This window comes from Aethalodelphis obliquidens, unplaced genomic scaffold, assembly GCF_003676395.1.
Source record: "Aethalodelphis obliquidens isolate GAN/ISIS:26980383/991018 unplaced genomic scaffold, ASM367639v1 scaffold30, whole genome shotgun sequence".
NCBI lineage: Eukaryota > Metazoa > Chordata > Mammalia > Artiodactyla > Delphinidae > Aethalodelphis > Aethalodelphis obliquidens.
The window spans coordinates 15053657-15073978 of record NW_020837974.1 but is presented as its reverse complement, the minus strand read 5'-3'; the positions used below and the strand labels follow the sequence as shown (position 1 = coordinate 15073978).

The following is a 20322-nucleotide window of genomic DNA, read 5'->3' as shown; positions in this document are numbered from 1 at the left end:
GCCTAAACGTGTCCTACTTATCACGTGAGCCCCAGCTCCATTGAAAGCTTTCCCAAACTCTCCTATCACACTTGGTGTGGTGACTGTTGCAGTGGCATTGAGAACCATCAGGAACGTCTGGTCACATGTCTGACTCCCCAGTAGACTGAGCTCCGCGAGAGCAGAGGCTCTGGCCTAGTGCCTGACACAGTAGGCCCCCAATAAATGGTAACTGAATCAAGGAACCACTTCCGGCTGCTCAGGTTTGCTTATGCGAAGACTCAGATTCTTTTATCTTTGTTGTCCTCCCAAGTTACAATGTGGACACACTTGGAAAGTTAACCAAAGGGACCATGAAAGTGACCACACCCAATCTAAGTCTTCCCAGTCACTTTGCCTGCCAGTCAATGAGATCATGGTTATTTCTATAGCAATAACAGAGAAAAGCAACTAAAAACAATGCTGTTTACTTGGGTCCAGTGCATTTCATCTATGCATCTGTACTAATGAGATTATCTGTTCTAAGAATTTCCACACGTTGATTAAACCTCACGACAACTAACCAAGAGAGGGACTATCACCCCATTTTACAGATGAATAAACTGAGGCACCGAAAGGTTTTAACCTTGCCAGTGCTCATCCATACAATAAGTGGCAGAACCAGGACCCAGACGGTCTGGCTCAAGAGAGCTTCCTGCTAATTTCTCTGCTATAACGCCTATCTCATTAGGACAATTTTGAAAAAGAAACTACCTTTCCTCCATAATCCCACCACTTCTAAGAATAATATCATCATGTTTGCATGTTTCTTCAGGCTTTGCCAACATGCCTACATATTCTGACTACTCTGTAGTCATAGTTTAGCTACTGAACAAGAGAAAACTACTCCAAGCAAAAGATGAATCTAATTTTGCTTTCCGAAAAGAATTTGTGCATTCTTTTCTTACTTGTGAACATTTTCTGGCTCATTCATATTCTTTCATAAGGATATTTTAATGGCTATATACAATTTTTATTTAAAATCCCACATTTTATTCATTTCTTTTATTATTGGAATGTCATTACTACAGAAAATGCTGTCATGAGCATGTTCAGGCCACGCACAGAGCTTATTTTTTTTTAATCTCTTGTGTAGAAATCATCCTCAGGAGTGCAGCTGATGCCCTATGTAAGAAAGGGCCTTTGGCCTTCATAAAGTAGACGCTCTTCTGAAAATCTGAATGGCCACAGTTCAATTTGCTCGTGTCTGAGACTGAGCCAAGCCTGATGACCGTGGTCCATTCATGGTCTTGGGGGCCCTAGGAAAACCACAGCAGTTCTGGCAATGCTCTCTGAGCCAGCTGGGACACAGTCAGTGCAGTCAGCCCTTGTGACAACTGAAAGTGCCACAGGTTGCCAAAAACTTCGATCTTGTTAGCCACCATAATCCACCACTCTGTCTGTGACTATCATTGCTCTCCCCTCCTACATTCCCTGTCTAGCCTGGGCTTTCCTTACCTCTTCCTGAGATTATTGTGTCTTTCTTCCAACTGCCTTACATAAGGCTGTCAGATACGTTTCTTACTGTAGGGCAGAGCTTCCTTTTTCCACAGCCTGGGACACATAGAAAATGTTAACAATGATTTGTGCAGCACCCTGGGATAAAGGGTTGAGGCTGCTCCCAGCTGAAGGGGCCTGGCCTAGTGCTTCTGGCCATCCCAGGCCCCACCCATCTGTCCTAGGGGTTAAAGCAGTGGTCTCAACCCTGGCTGCACACTAGAATTAACCAGAAGTTTTACAAAATTCTTTTGCCTAGGCTGTACCCCAGAGTAATAACAATAACGTACAGCCAAGGTTGAGAACCTCTTAACTAAAGGGATATCTCAGGTTATCCTCAGTAACCTCCACAGGTTACTCCTTCCTTCACTGCAGTGTGTCCCTTCTGAGCAATGGGTCCAGGGTATCAATAGACTAAGATCGAGTCCTGAACTTGGGTGTGTGCAGCTCTCAGTAGCTGGACTCAGTGTCACATGATGATAAAATTTAACTTAACCAAACCGTCTAAGCCTACATGATTGTGTCCGGGCTGGGGGTACACAGTGGCCTAGTGGAGAGCTGAGAAAGCTGAACCTGACGGAAGGCGGGTGCGCGGGGTGGGGTAGGGTGGTGAAGGCAGAACGCAGCGGACACCTTGGGAACAGTAGTAGAGGCCCGGATTTTAAGGCGGGAGGGGCTGTGGTTCTTTAAGGGAGTTAATAGAATAACTGGACTCCAGGAAGAGAATGGAGGGTGGAAAGCTTAAAAGGGCTGTGGAGGTGCTCGTCCCGCCCTTTCTACTCCGGATAACACCCGTGTGCTTTCGGGGCTCATTGGGCGCCGCCTCAAAGGGGCTCGGCGGAGGCGTGTGTTCAGAAACGCCCCCTGCTCTAGGTGGAGGCGGCGGGCCGGGCTGCTGCCGATCGCCAGCTCTTACCCACTGAGACCCCGCACCTGCGTGTCTCCTGCATGACACAACCGAGGTGCAGCCGAGACGGGGCCAGTCGCCCCCACTCTCCGGAGAGGGCCAGACCCCAGTTCCGGGAAAGCCATCCGTGGCGTCGCAGAGGGCCCAATCCCGAGAGGGCTGACACCCGAGGGAAGACTGAGAAAACGCGGCAGCGGCGGCGCCTGGCTCGGCTGCGAGGGACGCAGCCAAACCTCCAAGGCTGGCAGCCTCCCGCGGCGCCTTCTGGGAAATGTAGTCCCGCAAGGGGCCGAGACCCGGATGCGGAGGGTCCCGGGCATCCTTACTCAACGTCCGGCAGGAGACGCTCCATCCCCCGCCGCCCTGCTTGCTTCTTCTCCTCCCCAAAACCCGCCCCGCCTGTCCCCAGGCCTTCCCAAGATGGGCCGAACCGGTCAGAGCAGTGAGCACACCATAAAGAGCCACCGAGGAACCACATCCCAGTCCCTAACTAGAATGTGAGAGGAAGTAGCCGGCTGGGGCGCCCGGGCGAGCAAGCCCTGGTGGAGGTGACCTGGCCTAACGTGGTGTGGTGGTACCTAAAACCTCTCGCTAAGGAAAGACCGAGAGTGAGGAGCTGGCCTCTGGCAGAGAATTTAAGGGAACGCCCCCAAACTCAGTAATCAAGAGAAGACATTGCAACGCGATATTTCAAAAAAATCAAAATGAATGCAAAAAATTCATGGTGAACAAAATATCGAAATATCGAAGATTTAAATAAAGACAGGCATCAACCCTGTATTTTCTCCACCCTGCCTCACTCACCTCACCCTAATCATGGCCCTGGTTCCAATAAAACTTTATTTAGAAAAGCAGGTGGCTGGCACAGGTGGTAGCTTTCTGATTTAAAAGTATATATAGGGGGACTTCCCTGGTGGTCCAGTGGTAAGGAATCCACCTTGCAATGCAGGGGACAAGGGTTCGATCCCTGGTCAGGGAACTAAGATCCCGCATGCCGCGGGGCAACTAAGCTCACGTGCCTCAACTAGAGCCCTGGTGCAGCAGCTACAGAGCCCATGCGCTCTAGAACCCGCGCGACACAACTAGAGAAGACCTGCGCACTCCAACTAGAGAGAAGCCCACGCACCGTAAGGAAAGATCCCGCATGCCTCGACAAAGATCCCACGTGCCACAACTAAGACCCAACACAGCCAAAAATAAATCAAATTAAATAAGTAAATAATAAATAAACCTTAAAAATATATATACGCATAGATGTATCATTTATCTTGATTGCGAGTATTTTCATGCCCCCTTAACTTTTGCACTAGAGGCTGGTGCCTCGCTCATCTAACCCTAGCGCCCCTCTGCCAAGTCCCCTCAGCTTTGGGAGCCACATATCTGCCCTGCACCCAGAAGTGGACTACATCTGGAAAGGACCCTGATTTTGGTCTAAGTTCAGCCACCAGCTGCCTGAGTGACCTTGGGCCAGTCAGGCTCCACCTTGCCCTCTGTTGACCCCCAGAGCTGTGTCTTCCCAGAAGGGGCAACTTTTTCTTCACGTGGTGTCATATAAGCTAGAGAAGACTTGGATCACAGCTGCAAACCGGGGATTAGGAAGCTGCTTCATTGCCTCTAACCTGATTCTTGACACCCACAAGGCTGAAGATTAGACACGGCAACACTGCAACAGAAAACCCCCATGCCTCCTCTACCTTACTGGTCATCAGAAAATAGCAGCAAGAAAGTGGCCCATTTCATTCACACCTTCTAAATCTCATGCAAGGATATTGGAAGAACCTAATATGCAAGGGAATCTAAGAAATGTAGTGTTTAGTTTTCCAACAACTACAGTCCAGAGAGCCTCTTTAGAAGGAAGTGAGAATAGATTCTGGGTGTCAAATGACATCCCAAACTATGGGAAAGCCAAGTTTCAATGCAGGTATAAACCCATGCTGGCAAACATGCACCCTACACATAGCAGAATCATAAACTCTTTGGGGGAAAGCTCTGCGAGGGGCTCTGAAAACCATCTCATCCTATCTGCTTATTTTACAGCTGAAGAAACTGAGGCCCAGAGAAAGGAAGTGATTGGGGAGTGGGGGTGGGCAAAGAGTGGTATGAAGACGCTGGCACGGGTGAGCTGGAAGAAGAACCTGCAGAAAACTTGTTGGTGCCCAAAGAGTTTCTAAATTTACAAAGATTGTACTGAGGTTTGAATGTGTTGTGCCTAATTCAGATCCAGGAGGACGCTGGCCATTAAGAGATGTAAGCATTTTTCCAGGTCATGAAAAACAAAGAAATTGTCCTAAAATACTAAAGAATTCTTCTAGATTAAAAGAGACTAAAGAACCATGAAAACTAAATGCAATATGTGCATCTAGTTAGGATTATATCCTGGACCATAATTTTTTTTCTTATGCTATAAAGACTATTAGTGGAATAATTGGTGAAACTGTAATAAAGTCTGTTCATTAGATGACAGTACTGGATCATGGATAATTTCCTTGTTTTTAGAAAATCCACATTATTTAGGAATAAAGAGAGAGAGAGAGAGAGAGAGAGAGAGAGAGAGAAGCATTTTGAACTGGCAGGAAATAAGAACAGAAGAAGAAAGAAGAACAGAAAGGGATCCTGAATCCCAGGGAAGAGAAGCTGCAAATCACCCAGGCAGTGTGATCAGACCTTCCTCAAGGTGTTCTGCACCTGCCCCATGTGGGATGCTGGGGACTCAACAGGGACAATGCAGAGTCCCTGTCCTCCTGGAATATGTCTAGGGAAGGGAGGGAGGGAGGGACTTTGGCTTGGGACAGGGGGGGATGCTGTTCCGGCATCCCCAGTGCACCTCTCAAAGCACCTGCCATGGGGCTTCCCTGGTGGTGCAGTGGTTGAGAGTCCGCCTGCCGATGCGGGGGACACGGGCTTGTGCCCCGGTCTGGGAAGATCCCACATGCCGCGGAGCGGCTAGGCCCGTGAGCCAGGGCCGCTGAGCCTGCGCGTCCGGAGCCTGTGCTCCGCAACGGGAGAGGCCACAACAGTGAGAGGCCCGCGTACCGCAAAAAAAAAAAAAAAAAAAAAAGCACCTGCCAGCCACTGTTGAGTTTCTGGGTGGGTGGGACTCCAGCTGCCAGCCAGTGGCCACACCCACTGCCCAGCACCAGCCTCTGTACCGCCCACCAGGCTCAAAGGAGGAACCAGGCTCCCAGGACTGGGTGAGATCAGACAGAACTGGATGGAGTCCAAGCACATGTCCAGAAGCCAGGGCCAGCCCAGGGGAGACAGTATTACTGACGCCCCCTCCCTCCGAGCCCACCGGGGCCTTAGCGTTTATAGAGCACCTCCACAGCTGCTTGCTTCCCAAAAGCCCTGCGAGGGGTGTCTGCCGAGGACTGTCTCCCTGAGGCTCACAGGGCCCAATACTCGGCCCTCTGACCAAGGTACACAGGGGTTTGCCTGGCCTTGCTGAACCCGTAAGCTCTGCCCCTACTCCCTGGCACATACGGAAAGGAGCTTCAATATTAGAGGGTGATATCTGGGGTCGGGAAAGCAGGTCCGGTCTGTCAGCTGGGCTGGGGGCTGGGGAGGAAAATGGCTGGTGGGGGGCAGGAAGGGGTGAGGGAAAAGAGAAACTGCCTCCACTGCATGGGACTTTCTCACCCATGAGAGTGTAGGGTGGGGATGGTCACCCCCAAACGCCTTTCTGTAGCTGTTAGGCAAGTAATTCAAATGAAACTCGCTGAGTCAGGGACACACCAGGGAGCGGTGGGGACTGTCCATGTCCGGGGCAGCCACTACTCAGCCCTGTCAACACGTTGTTGCTGGAAAGCTCCAGTGTTGCTGAATTTTCTGATCCTCTCCCCTCTCTCCTCCCCAAAAAAAGCAAACTAGAAATCTAGATTGTGATGTGAAATCTCCTGATTTAAATGTTGGTTCATGGGACTTCCCTGGCGGTCCGGTGGTTAGGACTCCGCACTTTCACCGCTGAGGGCATGGGTTCGATCCCTGATTGGGGAACTGAGATCCCACAAGCCACCGGCAAAAAAAAAAAAAAAAAGGTGGCTCAATAGTGTAAACACACGCGCACACACACACACACACACACACAGAGTGAAGGCCAAAGCAAACATGTCCGCTGCCTCTGGCCTAAGTACTGGCCACATGCTTGGAGAGTGCCTCTTTCCCAGCTCAGGGCACAGTGAATGCCGGATAAACCCCTGTTGGATTAAGCCCATCCTTCCTGTTTCCAAGGACTGGCCTGCCTCCCTGCTCTGGGCAGGACCTGTCTCTACAACTGAGAGGAGATGGGGCACATGGCTATTTACCTTAATGTGAGAAATTAGCTTCCAGTTGACTGAAAGGGATTTTGCAAACAAATCCTCCTCCCATGCCCTCCTCTGCCATGTACCTAACGTCCACCTGCAGTTACAATTTTGCAGAGAACGCAATCCAGCTTTGAGGAAGCTGAGGCCCCAAGGTCACTAGTAAGAGTAAACAGGACCTGATCATAACAACTATTTATTGAATGCCTACTACGGATGCACCTGGCTCAGGCCTCCAACTCAGCCACTGGCTTGTGCTATTTTGAGATGCCATTGATGGGGAATATGCCAGAACCCATCTGTTCATCACAGACCCAGCTTCAGGAGACAAGTGGCATCCATTAGATGTCACCTTCATGAAGCCTCTTAGACTTACTCCAGGTGATGCCCTTTCTCCAGTGCCAGCATCGAGCCTGAGTCCATCTCCTTCACGACACCAAACTACTCCAGGACTGGGGCTGCCTCACTCATTTCTGTAACCTTTGGGAGAAGCTAGGAAGCGCGCTGGCGTGATGTCTGTAGGCCAACACCACCGGTGACAGGGTGACAGACTTGAGGAAGAGCAGGGAACTGAGGACTGCTGAGTCCTTTCCTTGCCGAGTCCTTTCATCATCCCTGTTTTACAGATGAAGAGACTGAAGCTCAGAAGAGGCAGACCTGTCCAAGGTCACGCAGTCACAAAGAGAGAAGCCTGGACACTCTGTGCTAGAAGCTGAGGGAGGAGTTACCTCACATCCTTCCCCTTTGGCCCCTCTTCCCCGTGGATACGGTTCTAGATGCACCAAACCTGGTGAGAGACAAGATCTGGGGACAGGGCACCAGATGCATGAGGCTCATGGTCCCATGGGGTGGGCATTAGGCCCCCCCCAACCTCATAAGGGCTACATTCTGTGCCTCTCCCAGGAACACAGCCAGCTACGGGGGGGAGAGCAGGGCCTCACAGCTTAGACTCTGCTCTGGGCACACATTGTGCAGTGCTTCGGGAAGCCTCCCTCTGGCTCCCATATACTCTAAGTTTTACCAATAGAAATACATTCGTTTACGGAGGCAGCCCGCCCCAGCGCCCTGGCAAAACGACCATGTCTAGTCCCCGGTGTCCGGGCACAAGTGAATCTTCACATTTTCTCCTCTGTTGAGGGATCAGAGAAAAAGCCTGGGAAACCTGCAAGGGAAAAGGCTAAAGAAGAGGTAGGGGCAGACAACCAACCTCGGGCCTTCTGCCCTTGCCTAGAAATGTCACCGGGCACCCCCCGAACTCAACAGACAGGCCTCCCGGTCCTTTGCTTTGGCCCTGGGCCCCACCAGCTTCCCCCTGTAAAGACAGCTCTCTTTCAAAGGGGTCACACACCCCAGAGCTCACCTAATGGTCCCAAATTCAAACTCTGATCCTTGTGCTAGAAAACAGCCGGCCTTATGGTCCCCTCTGGAGGTGAGGACCTCCCCGACCCCCTCTTCCCCTACTGCATTCCTCACGGGGGCTTGCCTGGCGTTGAGCCCCATTCCTCTGGGCTGAGGTAACTGTTGCTCTTGGTGTGATTAGCCCCATCACTCCCTAGGCCTGTGAAGGGACACACCTAGGCCGCCAAAGGTGTTCTGCATCTTAAAGCAGCTGGGCCAGCTCTTGCCATCCCCAAACTCTCCCTCCAGCTGGAATCCCATCTCCAGGGCCTCAGAGAACAGGCCTAAGCCCACTTTTCTGTTCCGATTCCTCCAGCCTGGGGTTCCCTGATTCAGCCCACTAATCAGCAGCCCTAGAGGAGCAGAGTGAGGTTTACTGAGAAATGCTGGGCCCCTCAGGCTCCTTGAGCCTGGACCAAAGTCAGAGCTGAAGTCTGGGCTGCAACTTAAGCCAGGGATACTGGCAGGGGCTGTGCCCCTGGAGCGTCCGCTGGTGCTGGCCCAGGTTGGAGCTGCGGGCGAAGGCCTTGCCACGCTGCAGGCAGACGTAGGGCTTCTCACCGCTGTGCGCCACCTGGTGGATGAGCAGGTGGGCGCTCCGGCGGAAGCTCTTGCCACACTCGCCGCAAGCATAAGGCTTCTGGCCCGTGTGAGGGTGTTGGTGCCGCAGCAGATGTGAACTGTCTCCAAAACTCTTGCTGCAGCTGGGGCACTTATAGGGCTTCTCGCCTGTGTGCGAGCGTTGGTGTTTAAGGAGCTTGGCGCTGTGGGAGAAGGATTTGCCACATTCTGGGCAGGCATTGGGTCGTTCACCCATGTGAACGCGCTGGTGATTGGTGAACTGGGTGCGCTCACTGAAACCACGACCACACTTAGGACACTTGAAGGGCCGCTCTCCACTATGGGTGCGCTGGTGCCGTATGCAGTCTGAGATGTTGGTGAAGTTCTCGCCACGCTCACAGCAACTGTAGGGCTTCTCCCCAGTGTGTGATCGCTGGTGCTTGAGCAGAGAAGAGCTGCGCCCAAAGCTGTCACCACACCAGGCACAGCGGTAGGGCTTCTGGCCCGTGTGTGAGCGCTGATGCTGCGCCAGGTTGGAGCTCAGGCTGAAAGTCTTACCACACTCAGCGCAGGTGTAAGGCTTCTCACCCGTGTGCACCCGCTGGTGTTTAACCAGGTCCGAGCTGCGGCCAAAAGCCTCCCCGCACTCCAGACATTTGTGGGTCCGGAAGCCTGAGTGGGAGCGACGGTGTTGGATGAGGTTGGAGCTCAGGCTGAAGCAACGGCCACACTCAGGACAGGGGTACGGTTTCTCTCCAGTGTGTACCCGGTGGTGCTTAACCAGATCTGAGCCACGTCGGAAGCTTTTGCTACACTCCGGGCAGCAGTAGGGCTTGTCGCCCCCATGGCTGCTTTGGTGGTGAATGAGGTTAGGGAGGTAGGCTGCGGACAGTCCACACTCCTGGCGCTCGAAGGCTCTGGGGACTGCAGGATAGTTGGTCTTGGCAGGGGCTTCTTCCTCCCCAGGGCCAGAGACTGACCTACGTAGGTACTGCAGGCCCATCATCATTTCCCGGGCGGCCGGCTGCCCCGGCCACACCAGGAAGGGCCGCTTGGGTGGAACAACTCCGCAATCGAAGGCGGACCTCGGGACTCCCTGGGATCCTGACGACCGGTTGGTTCCCCCGCTACTCGGCCCCGTCGGAGTCCTCCCTTGCCGTTTCTGGAGCCACCGACTCCATAGCGGTAAGAACGTACCGTTTCCTAGATACCAACCACTGGGCTCACAAGCACAACCACAGCTGGAGACACTCTGGACCCAGTGATTCAGCACCGGAAACGGAAATGTCCACAAGCCCGTGCAGTTCTAGGAAGTGGCAGCGAACGGTCTCCGTAGGTTTAACCCTCTCATCCACCTGGCGGAGCAAGTGCTCCCATCTGCAGCCGCTGTCAGGAACTTGATACTTTCCGCTTGGCTCGGGGTTCTCAGTCCGTCCGCGCGGACTTCAGTGCCCCGGCCACCAATGAGGGGCGGCGAAGCGAGCCTGAAGGAAAAGGCTGTTGCTGCCAAGGACACGCTGGGGGCAGAGTAGACAAGTCACCTGGAGCAGCACTGTACTGAAACTCCATGATCGGATGTCTGGGTTCTCCAGAGGCACCGGCCCACCCGAGTCCCTTGAGAGAGTTTCCCATCCATCCTAAACTAGGCGTCTTAAGCTTGGCGCGGACTACATAACCCAGCATGCGCCGCACGCGCCTCTGGGGCTCGCACTACGATTAGATAACCACTACTCTCAACATGCCTTCTGCAACTGTGCAAGCCAGAGCACCGGGATCGAGAACTACAACTTCCGACTCGCATGACAACTGCGGCGGCGCTATTTAAAAAGCGTCAGAGAGGAGGTGCATGGCCACGTCCTTCTCTTCCAGTTCCGCTCCCTAGGATGAGCGGCGAGGAGAAGGGCGGAGCCTTAGGCCTGAGCTAAGATGGCGGCTGCGAAGCTAAGCCCCGCGGACTCGCTCTCATTCTGCCTCGCGCAGCTCACGGCGGCGGCCGGGGAGGGTCTAGGTGGGAGAAAGGACACAGCTACCAACGAGGCACCCTTGGGCCGTGCGCTCTTAGCCCTCCGTACGCGCCACGTCAAGGCAGCTGGGGGAATCGAACGCTTCCGGGCACGCGGCGGGCTCCGCCCCCTTCTCGCGGTGCTACGGCGAGCGGCTGCAGCGGGTCCCGCCCCTTCCCAGGCTGGCCCAGGCTCCGCCCCCTCGTCTGTCGAGTCAGCGGCTTCTGGCCCCGCCCCTTCTCCGGGCCCCGCCCCCTCTGCTGTGTCGTCATCGACGCCCTCGCCACCAGCGCGCCTGCGCAAGACGCTGGACTTGGCGCTCAGCATCCTAGCCAACTGCTGTACGGAAGGGGAGTGCCGGGCTGAAGTGCGCAGACTCGGAGGCATTATCCCTTTGGGTAAGTGCTCCGCCCCCATTTCCTAGAAGGATTCTACCCACACCTCTGTCTGTGTCTGGGCCAGGGCGGAGTCTTGAGTTCTTTGTGTTGTAGGCTGGAAGATGGTGCTTTCTGACGGCGCAGCGCCCGCAGCTCTCATGATGTCATGACCCGTGACGTCACTGCTCTCTATAAATTATACCCTAGCCCTCTTAGATCAGATGCCAATTACCTGGGTATTGGTTGTAGAGCACCTCTCTCGCATCTGGGCTGGTGGAGGCCAAAGGGTTATTTGATGACTCTTTCAAATGATTCTTACTCTCCATTTATGTTCATAGCAGGCACTCAGTGCCTACTGTGTCCAGCCTTGTGCAGGGCTCTGAAATCCCATTTGATGAGCTGGGGGTCAGAAAGTGTAGTGGTTGAAAATGTGGGCTCTGCAGTCACCTAGACCCATCCGAGGCTAGGATTGTAAAATGGAGTAATAGCTACCTCAAAACACTGGAATAGGGAGAAAATGAAATACAAAGATAGAACACAGATATCTGAGTCTGGACTGGGTACTTCTAGTTATTAAAAACTAGCACAGTGAGAACAAATCCTGGGAATTCCCTGGCGTCCAGTGGTTAGGACTCGGCACTTTCACTCCTGGGGCCTGGGTTCTGATCCCTGGTCGGGGAACTAAGATTCCGCAAGCCTTGTGGCACAGCCAGAAAAAAAAAGAACAAATTCTAAGCCAATATTTTATAATAACTATAAATGGAGTGTAACCTTTAAAATTTGCGAATCACTGTATTGTACACCTGAAACTTATTTAACACTGTACATTAACTACACTTCAATTTTTTTAAAAAAGAACAAATCCTAACAAAAGATAGCAAGCTTTTCTGTTTACCAGCTAAATTGGCGCCTCCTAGTGGCAATGTTGTGAACACAGTTTACACTTCATTGCCAGCTATGAAATTATGCCTATTTTGATGAAATCTTAATTTTTTTGATAAAATAAAACATTAATATATTTAAATTTTCATTGACAAGAGGCCTGGCACATTAATAAGTCCTCATTCACTGTTTTGTATTTTAAATATCTCCTGAATCCATCCACTTCTTTGCCTTCTTCCATCACGTGCCCAGAGACTGTGCTGGGCTGTGCTGGTAGCTGACTTGGGTCAAGCCGTCTTCTCACTATTGCAACAGCCTCCATGTTGCTCCCCCTGCCTTATTCTTTCCCCCTGTAATCCATTCTCCCCATGGCTGCCAGATTTTATCATGTCACTTCCATTCTTAAAACGCTGTGTGGCTCCCAGTGCCCTCACATTCAAGACCTGAGCCCTTGGCCTGATCAAGGCCCTTCATGAAGTCATAGCATAAACACTAGATCTCACCTCTGGGCCTTTGCAAAGGTTACTTCGAAACCTGAAATGCCCTGTAACACTCCCATCCACCATCCTTCTAGCAAATACCTACCTATCTAACCTTCCAGACCCCACAAGTGTTAGGCCTTTTCTGGAGGCCTTCCCTGACTCTCTCAGGCGACGTTCTTGAGGTGATTAATGAGAGAGACAAGAAGGGGTAGAAACCTCAAGAGGCCAAACCCTCTTGCAGTGACTATTCTTCAGTGTGTGAAGACAGACAGCATCCAGAACCGAACGGCCCGTGCTCTGGGGAACTTAGCCATGGAACCTGAGAGCTGTGGGGACATCCACTCTGCTGGTGAGCAGGCTCTGAGGGTGGAGCCACCCAGGGCTTGGGGGTGGGAGAAGGGCTTGGGTGTCTGTGCTCACTCACCTTCTGTCTTCTTCCCTCTGCAGGTGCTGTTCCCCTGCTTGTTGAGGGCCTGACGGCCTGCCAGGACTCACAGTGCCGCCAGAGTGTGGTTCGTGCCCTCCGCAACCTGGCGGACTCACCCCAGCACCGCCTGGCCCTGGCAAAGCAGGGAGTGGTGCGCCCGCTGGCCGAGCTTCTGGCCGCTGCCCCAGACCCTGCGCTGACCTTGGCCTTAGTCCGTGCCCTCCTGGAGCTGAGTCGAGGCTGCTCCCGGGCCTGTGCTGAGCAGCTAAGTCTGGGTGGAGGACTAGGCCCACTGGTCAGCCTGGCCTCCCACCCCAAAAGAGCAGTGCGTGAGGCAGCCATCCTGATCCTTGCCAATCTGTGCGCCCAGGGCCTGGTAAGGCCTGCGCTGGGCAACGCTGGTGCAGTGGAGGTGCTACTAGGTGAACTCCGGCGGCGCCGGGACCCCAGCGGGGCTAGCCCAGCCTCCCAGCAGCCCCTGGTGCGGGCCGTGTGTCTGCTGTGCCGGGAGGCTATCAACCGGGCCCGACTGCGGGATGCTGGTGGTTTGGAGCTGCTGATGGGCCTGCTGCGGGATCCTCGCGCCAGCGCCTGGCACCCTCGTGTTGTGGCAGCCCTCGTGGGCTTCCTCTATGATACTGGGGCCCTGGGCCGGCTGCAGGCTCTGGGACTTGTACCTCTCCTGGCTGGGCAACTGTGTGGTGAGGCTGGTGATGAGGAAGAAGAGGGAAGAGAAGCTGCTTCCTGGGACTTCCCTGAGGAGAGGACTCCTGAGCGGGCAGAGGCCGGAAGCTTCCAAAGCCTCAGGTGAGTTCCCACCTGATGCTGTGGGGTAGAGTCTCTTCACTACCCTCACTCTCCGCCCGTTCTGTCTTGGTAAGACTTTTATTGACTCTGATTCCTAATTCCTTGTTCTCACTGAACACGACCACTTTCCAGTCCGCATTAAATACACCTCTTTTCCCTTGGGGCCACCTTTGACCTTGGCTCCACCCCAGCACCTCTGAACTTTGGGGCCCAGACAGGTTCCCTGGAAGGTAGTATGTGCACTGGTTCTGATGATACGTTCTGGCATCTAAGTTCTTATTCTGGTACCACCACCTACAAGCTGAGTCATCTCAGGAAAGTTAATTAACTTCTCTGAGCATCGGATTCCTTGTTAGTAGAACGAAGGCTAATGCATACCTACCCCATAGAGTTGTAAAGATCAAATGAGGGCACTTTGCACCGTACCTGGCACTAAGCAGCGCTCAGTAAACGTCAGCCTCTGTGAACTCCTGACCTCATTTCCCACTGCTTTCCTGGTGCCCACGATACTCTTACACACTGGCCTTCTAGCTAGTTTTTGGACCTGGCAGATAAGTACCATATCAGGGCCTCTTTGGTTATTGTTCCCTGTGCCTAGGGCACTCTTCCTCCAAGATGCCTTGATTAGATCTCACCCTCATCAGCACCCAATTTTAAAATGTCAGCTCTCCCCTCCCTGGGCTCTTTTCTGTTCCCTTTTACTTTGCTCCGTATGCATCACTTCACACCACACTAACTGCACACTAACATACCTTGTGGTTTCTTATTTTGTTACCTGTTTTTCCTCACTGGAATATAGAGTCTAGGAGGCAGGACCTTTTGCTCACTGCTTCTCCCCAGCACCTGAAACGGGGCTTAGCACACAACAGGCATCAGTAATCGCTGAATGAGCTGGGGTTTGCCCCTACCTCCCTTTTTCCCTGTTCCCCGCTCGGGCCCACCCTCTCTCCTGGCCTCTGTCACCTCTTTTTGCACAACCGATCTTTTGGCCCTGCCCCCTCCCCTCGGCTCTGGGTTCCATTCCCTCTTTCTCCCTCGGCAGGTCCTGGCTGATCTCCGAGGGCTATGCTGCGGGCCCGGGCGACATCTCTCCCGACTGGTCCCCGGAGCGCTGTCCGCCGCCGCCAGAGCCGGCCAGTCGGGCCAGCCCCTCCCTGGGCCCGACCTCGCTGCGGACGCCCCGCGCCCTGCGCCCGCCCGGCCGCAGCCCCGCCGCCACTGCCCCCGAGGAGCCCTGGGGCCGCGAGGGGCCAGCGCTGCTGCTGCTGTCGCGCTTCTCCCAGGCTCCCGACCCCAGCGGGGCGCTGGTGACCGGCCAGGCCCTGTGCGGCCTGCTGGCCTACGTGACGGGCGCGCCGGGCTCGCCGAGCCCCCGCGCGCTGCGCATCTTGGCGCGGCTCACCTGCAACCCCGCCTGCCTCGAGGCCTTCGTGCGCAGCTATGGGGCGGCGCTGCTGCGCTCCTGGCTCGTGCTCGGCGTCGCCCCCGACGACTGGCCCGCGCTGCGCGCCCGGCCCGCTCGTCGCAGCCAGCACCAGCACCGGGAGCTGGGTGGGTACCCGCGCGCCTCCCTGCCCACGTGTGAGGCCACGCGCCCCTGCATGCCTTCCGTGCGCCCTGCAGCTCACCCGCTGTCTCACTGCCCTCCTCCGCCCACCGCCCACCGTTTGGACAACCTCAGCCACTAGGTGGTGGCGGGGAGGGACTCCCTTCTGCTCCACTGTCCCCACACGCAGAGTTCTTCAGCCTCTGCCCGAGCCTTGGGGCCCAGAGACCCCAGCACTGGGCTTGGCCCGAACAGCTTAGAATTGTGCCTGTCTTCGTCTCCTTACCCAGTGTCTTCTTGGTTCCGCATTGTCCTGACTCCTGCACTGTCCTTGACTACCACTGGGCCCACTGATGGTGAACCCAGGCTCGGGCACCATGTCCTCCCAGGCCCCACCACCCCTTCCAGCCCTGCCAGGGACTGCCGGGGCTTCTGTGCCCTGTTTCAGTCCTTGAGGGCCCAGACTCACTCCCTGACCATCTCACTCCCCGTTCTTGCCCTTGACCTCCAGTTCCTAGTGTCCAGACCCCATCCCCCCAGGGCCATCAGTCATCCCCCTCTTCCTTGCCCCGGGGTTGTTCGCCCCCGTTCCTTTCGGGGACCCAGAGGCCTGTCTTGCCCATCCCACCGCCATCTTGGATACCAGCTCCCAACCTGACCTGCTCTGCCCACACCGGCAGGTGAGATGCTGCTGCAGAACCTGACCGTGCAGGCCGAATCGCCCTTTGGAGTGGGTGCCCTCACTCACCTGCTGCTCTCTGGGAGCCCTGAGGACCGCGTGGCCTGCGCACTCACCCTGCCCTTCATCTGTCGGTGAGGGAGGCATGGGTGCCTCGCAGGGGTGGGGGGAGCAAGGTTGCTGTTCCCCAGCCCCACCCTTTCCCACCTTCTGAAGGGTTCTCTTTTGTCCCCGAAGGAAGCCCTCTCTGTGGCGCCGGCTGCTTCTGGACCAGGGCGGCCTCCGTCTCCTCCTCTCAGCGCTCACTCGGCCAGCTCCACACCCGCTCTTCCTCTTCTTTGCTGCGGACTCCCTTTCCTGCCTCCAAGGCCTGGTGTCTCCCACTGTGAGCCCGGCCCTCCTACCTGCAATCCCCTTGGACCTGGACCCGCCCTCCCCTTGCCTCTATGAGCCTCTGCTGGGCCCCGCCCCCACGGCGGCCCCTGACCTCCACTTCCTGCTGGACTCAGGCCTCCAGCTCCCTGCCCAGCGAGCGGCCTCAGCAACCGCCTCCCCCTTTTTTCGGGCCCTGCTAGCTGGCAGCTTTGCCGAAGCCCACATGGACCTAGTGCCACTGCGGGGCCTGTCACCCAGCGCAGCCTGGCCTGTCCTGCATTACTTGCACGGCTGCCGGGGCTGCAGAGCTGCCCTGGGGCCCGTCCCTCCACCGGGCCAGCGCCTGCTGGGCTCAGAGGCTGAGGAAGCCCTGGAAGCTGCTGGCCGTTTCCTGCTGCCCGGGCTGGAGGAGGAGCTGGAAGAAGCCGTGGGCCGCATCCACCTGGGACCCCAGGGCGGCCCAGAGTCAGTGGGTGAGGTCTTCCGCCTGGGCCGGCCCCGGCTGGCTGCCCACTGCGCTCGCTGGATCCTGGGGCCGGGGCAGTGCCCACGGAAGCGGGCCCTGGCCCTGGTGGGGCTTGTGGAGGCAGCAGGCGACGAGGCGGGGCCCCTAACTGAGGCCTTCCTGGCTGTGATGATGGGGGTAGAATTGGGGGGCGAGGGTCCCAGCCTCGACGGTTGATGTCCCCTGGGAGGAGACCCGAGGATGAGTTGTCTGTGAGGAGTTCTCCCTCAGAGCGGCACAGGAGGAGGCCGAGCAGAAGGGGTCCGCGTCAAGGACCGATGACAGGGTGGACCGAGACCCCGGGCTGATGATCTGAAGGCTCAAGAGTGAGAAGCCAAGGCGAGGCATGGGGCCCACAAGATGGAGGACCGCCCACGGCCCCAGGCACTTGGCCTGGCTCAGCTTTCTGGAGTTGGAATTAAACACTTTGGAGCTGGCTACCCCTGTCGTGTGGTGTCTCTGCTTACCTTCCTGTGGTGGTACCCCAACCCCTTCACCCATCAAGTAGGGTCCTGTCCCGGTTTCTGTGTCTCAATACAGGCCACCCTTGGCGTATAGGAGTTGTTTTCTAAATTTTTTATTTACTTATTTTTGGCTGCATTGGGTCTTCGTTGCTGCGCGCGGGCTTTCTCTAGTTGCGGCGAGCGGGGGCTCCTCTTCGTTGTGGTGCGCGGGCCTCTCACTGCGGTGGCTTCTCTTGTTGCAGAGTGCGGGCTCTAGGCGCGCAGGCTTCAGTAGTTGTGGCACGTGGGCTCAGTATTTGTGGCTCGTGGGATCTAGAGTACAGGCTCGGTAGTTGTGGTGCACGGGTCTAGTTGCTCTGTGGCATGTGGCATCTTCCCGGACCAGGGCTCAAACCCGTGTCCCCTGCATTGGCAGGCAGATTCTTAACCACTGCGCCACCAGGGAAGCCCAGGAGTTTAATAAGTAATTATGCGCTGGTTCCTGGAGCCCTGGGATATGGTTGAGTTCCCAGGCTGCTTCTGAGGATGTGGTTTTAGGCCCCAGGGGAAGCCTGCTTCCTGCTGAGGCTACTTCATTGCTCAGATAGCCACCCAGCTGGACACAGACCTTGATCAGGACTAAGAGGGTTGTGCTGAGGGGATGTGAGAGTGGGGATATACATCCAAGACCTTGGCACTATGGTTTCCTCAGTTCCCTTCACCCATCGTGGGTCTTTGGTCTCTGGATCCATTTTCATATCTTGGGCCAACTGTCCTGCCATTTTTCTGAGGGAAGACCTACCGTGTTCTTCAAGCCCCTGAGGCCCTTAGTCGTGCCCAGAGGGAGCTGGAGCCCTAGGCTGGCATTCAGGTGAGGAAAGCGCTTGCGTTGCTTTGGTCGTCCAGGCAGGGTCTCCATAATCTGGCTCCCAGATCACTGGCCACTTAGGTGGCAGCCTGACTTTGAAGACAGTGTCTGGACTGGGCCTGTCTGCTAGCTTCTGGGGAGCTAAGGTTGCCCCGTGCTGCCTCTGTGCCTCAGGGAGTGTCCAGGTCTCTGTTCTCAGGCTGTGCCTTAAAACCACCCAGAGAGCTTTTTTTTCCCCACTAATGTATTATATAAATATTTATATAAGGATCTATTCATTTCTCTCTCTGGCTTTTTTTTTTTCTTTTGTGACACGCGGCATATGGGATCTGCATGCAGTATCTTAGTTCCCTGACCAGGGATCCAACCCATGCCCTCTGCAGTGGAAGCATGGAGTCCTAACCACTGGACTGCCAGGGAAGTCCACAGAGAGCCTTTTATAAATACTGATGCTTGGGCCCTTTCTGACTGAATTGGACTGAGGGGAGGGTGACTTGGGCATCAGTATTTTGAAAAAAGCTCCCAGGTTCTGATTTACTGCTGGGTTGAGGAAGCCCCTGCCCCCATTCCAGTGCTCACATCTGGACTCAGGTCTGGGTTGAGACCCACAGTCCAGTGGCTGCAGCCACACCTGTTGTGTCTGTCCACACCTATCTCTAGAGTTTCTCGTTTCTGACTTGATTTCTCAGGGTCTCAGTCCAGGGAAGGCCTCTTGTTCCTTTGTGGCTGGAGTCTGTGTCTTGCTTTCTTCGCTATGTTCAGCAGTATCTTGGGAAAGGGCTCTTTTGGGACAGGTCTGGCTCATCTCAGTGCTGGGGACGGCTGGCTGGGGCTGGCTGCCTGGGAGTGTTTCCCCTGAGTCTGTGTGGGGCTGGGGCCTTGGTTTCTGTTTACCTGTGTCTGTATATCCGTTTCCAACACTATGACTTAGAGTCTGTGGGTGGGTTCATTGTGTGTCTCTGTCTCTGAAAGATTTCTTTGTATCTAGTTTGCATGCCCTTTGGGATCTCTGTTTATGTCATTGTCACGGTCTCTAAGGGAAGGTCTCTGAACCTGGGATCTGACTGATCCTTAGAACATCACTCCCACCTCCAACCCCAAGACTCTGTCTGGAGCAGGCTCCCAGGAACAGCCTGGGTGGGAGAGGAGCTCTGTCTAGGACTCAGGGTGCTAGTTTTGGGGTGGCGGTGGGCTTGGGGACCTCAGTGTGTGTCTAAGGGTCTCCCGGGCAGAGGATCCCCAGCTTAGTCTGCAAGAGCCACTTTCTTACTTTGGCTCTGGCCGCCGGGGGCTCCCGGCAGCTGAGGCCAAGGCTGGGGTGTGGCCGTCTCCGCAGCAAGCAAGCAGGCTGGGCCTGAGTGGGCCGGGGCCCGGGGCCCTCCCTCCCTTTCAGGCCCCCACCCCGGGTTCTCCCGTTCATTGCCCCCCCCCCCAGCCCTATCCCAGCGGGTCCCGGCTTCCTTACATGGTCACGGCTGGGCCTCCAGCTCCCGGACGTCCCCCCGCCCCCCGCCCCCACCGGACACGGCCCCCGCCCTGCTCGCCCCGCGCGGTCTGCCCGCGCCCCGTCATGGAGGACCTGGGTGAGTGGGGCCCGGGTCCCCTTGTCCCCAGTCCCTCCCCACCGCCTGGACCCGCTTCCCCATCCTGGCGCCCCCTTCGCACTCCCGGCATCTCTCCATCTCTGCCTCCTGTCTTCTCGCTTCTGGTCTCTGCCGGCGCCTCCTTTCCGACTCCACGTCCCCCTTCCTGCCTCTCCCTTCCTGCCTTTGCCAGACTGGCTGCTCCCTCCCTTCTTCCCTCGCTCCACTCCTCCATCACTGGCTGCGGACGGATGGGCAGGGAGGCGCAGCGCCTGTCGGCGTCTGGGCTCAGGAGCTTTGGGAAGGGAGGAGTTAAAGGCACCTTGGGTCCAGGGACTGGGAAAGTAGACGGGAAGGGAGAATATGACATCAAGTTCTGGAGAAGAAAATGGGCTTGCCCTAGGGTTTTGGGAATGAAAGAGTTAAGGGCCCTTAAGTATGGTAGGGGTCAGGTCCTTGGGGCAGAAAGTATAATAGATGAGTGCCAAGATGCCAGGGAGAGGTTAAGTGTTCTACCAAGGCGCTCAGAGATGCGGAGTAAAAGGTCAGGGACTTCTAGATTCTGGAAGGTAATGAGTTCAAAGGATTCGGATCTGGGGATGCAGGCCTGGGGGGCAGCGTGTGTGTGTGTGTGTGTGTGTGTGTGTGTGTGTGTGTGTGTGTGTG

At 55.5% G+C, this 20322-nt stretch overlaps 3 protein-coding genes across 6 annotated transcripts in view; 2 read left to right on the top strand and 1 right to left on the bottom strand.

Annotated features, from left to right (window-relative positions):
* Window positions 1-6435: 6435 nt before the first annotated feature.
* LOC113630640 (zinc finger protein 501-like) lies at window positions 6436-10108 on the bottom strand. The gene is given in 2 exon segments (XM_027126299.1): window positions 6436-9802; window positions 9804-10108. Coding segments are annotated over 2 exon segments (1320 nt in total). The 5' UTR covers window positions 9861-10108; the 3' UTR covers window positions 6436-8539.
* Window positions 10077-17357, top strand: ARMC5 (armadillo repeat containing 5). Of its 2 annotated transcripts, XM_027126297.1 has the most exons (6): window positions 10077-11080; window positions 12665-12772; window positions 12871-13657; window positions 14700-15208; window positions 15884-16016; window positions 16120-17199. In XM_027126297.1, exons 1-6 carry the CDS (start codon window positions 10606-10608, stop codon window positions 16937-16939), a joined length of 2832 nt encoding a protein of 943 aa, XP_026982098.1. In that variant the 5' UTR covers window positions 10077-10605; the 3' UTR covers window positions 16940-17199. The 2 variants fall into 2 exon arrangements, with proteins under 2 accessions (XP_026982098.1, XP_026982099.1); XM_027126298.1 differs by lacking the exon at window positions 12665-12772 and having other exon boundaries at window positions 16120-17357.
* A 278-nt stretch (window positions 17358-17635) lies between these two features.
* TGFB1I1 (transforming growth factor beta 1 induced transcript 1) overlaps window positions 17636-20322 on the top strand; it is an 8768-nt gene continuing 6081 nt past the window's right edge. Inside the window, exon 1 of one of the 3 annotated variants that reach the window (XM_027126288.1) lies at window positions 17636-18076. Coding sequence is in view for 1 of the 3 variants with exons in the window: in XM_027126287.1 (XP_026982088.1) it covers window positions 19644-19656 (13 nt within the window). In the remaining 2 variants the exon portion in view is untranslated. Of the gene's footprint in view, window positions 18077-19593; window positions 19657-19892; window positions 20226-20322 lie in introns of those variants that run through there. The other 2 variants (XM_027126287.1, XM_027126290.1) reach the window with 2 other exon arrangements.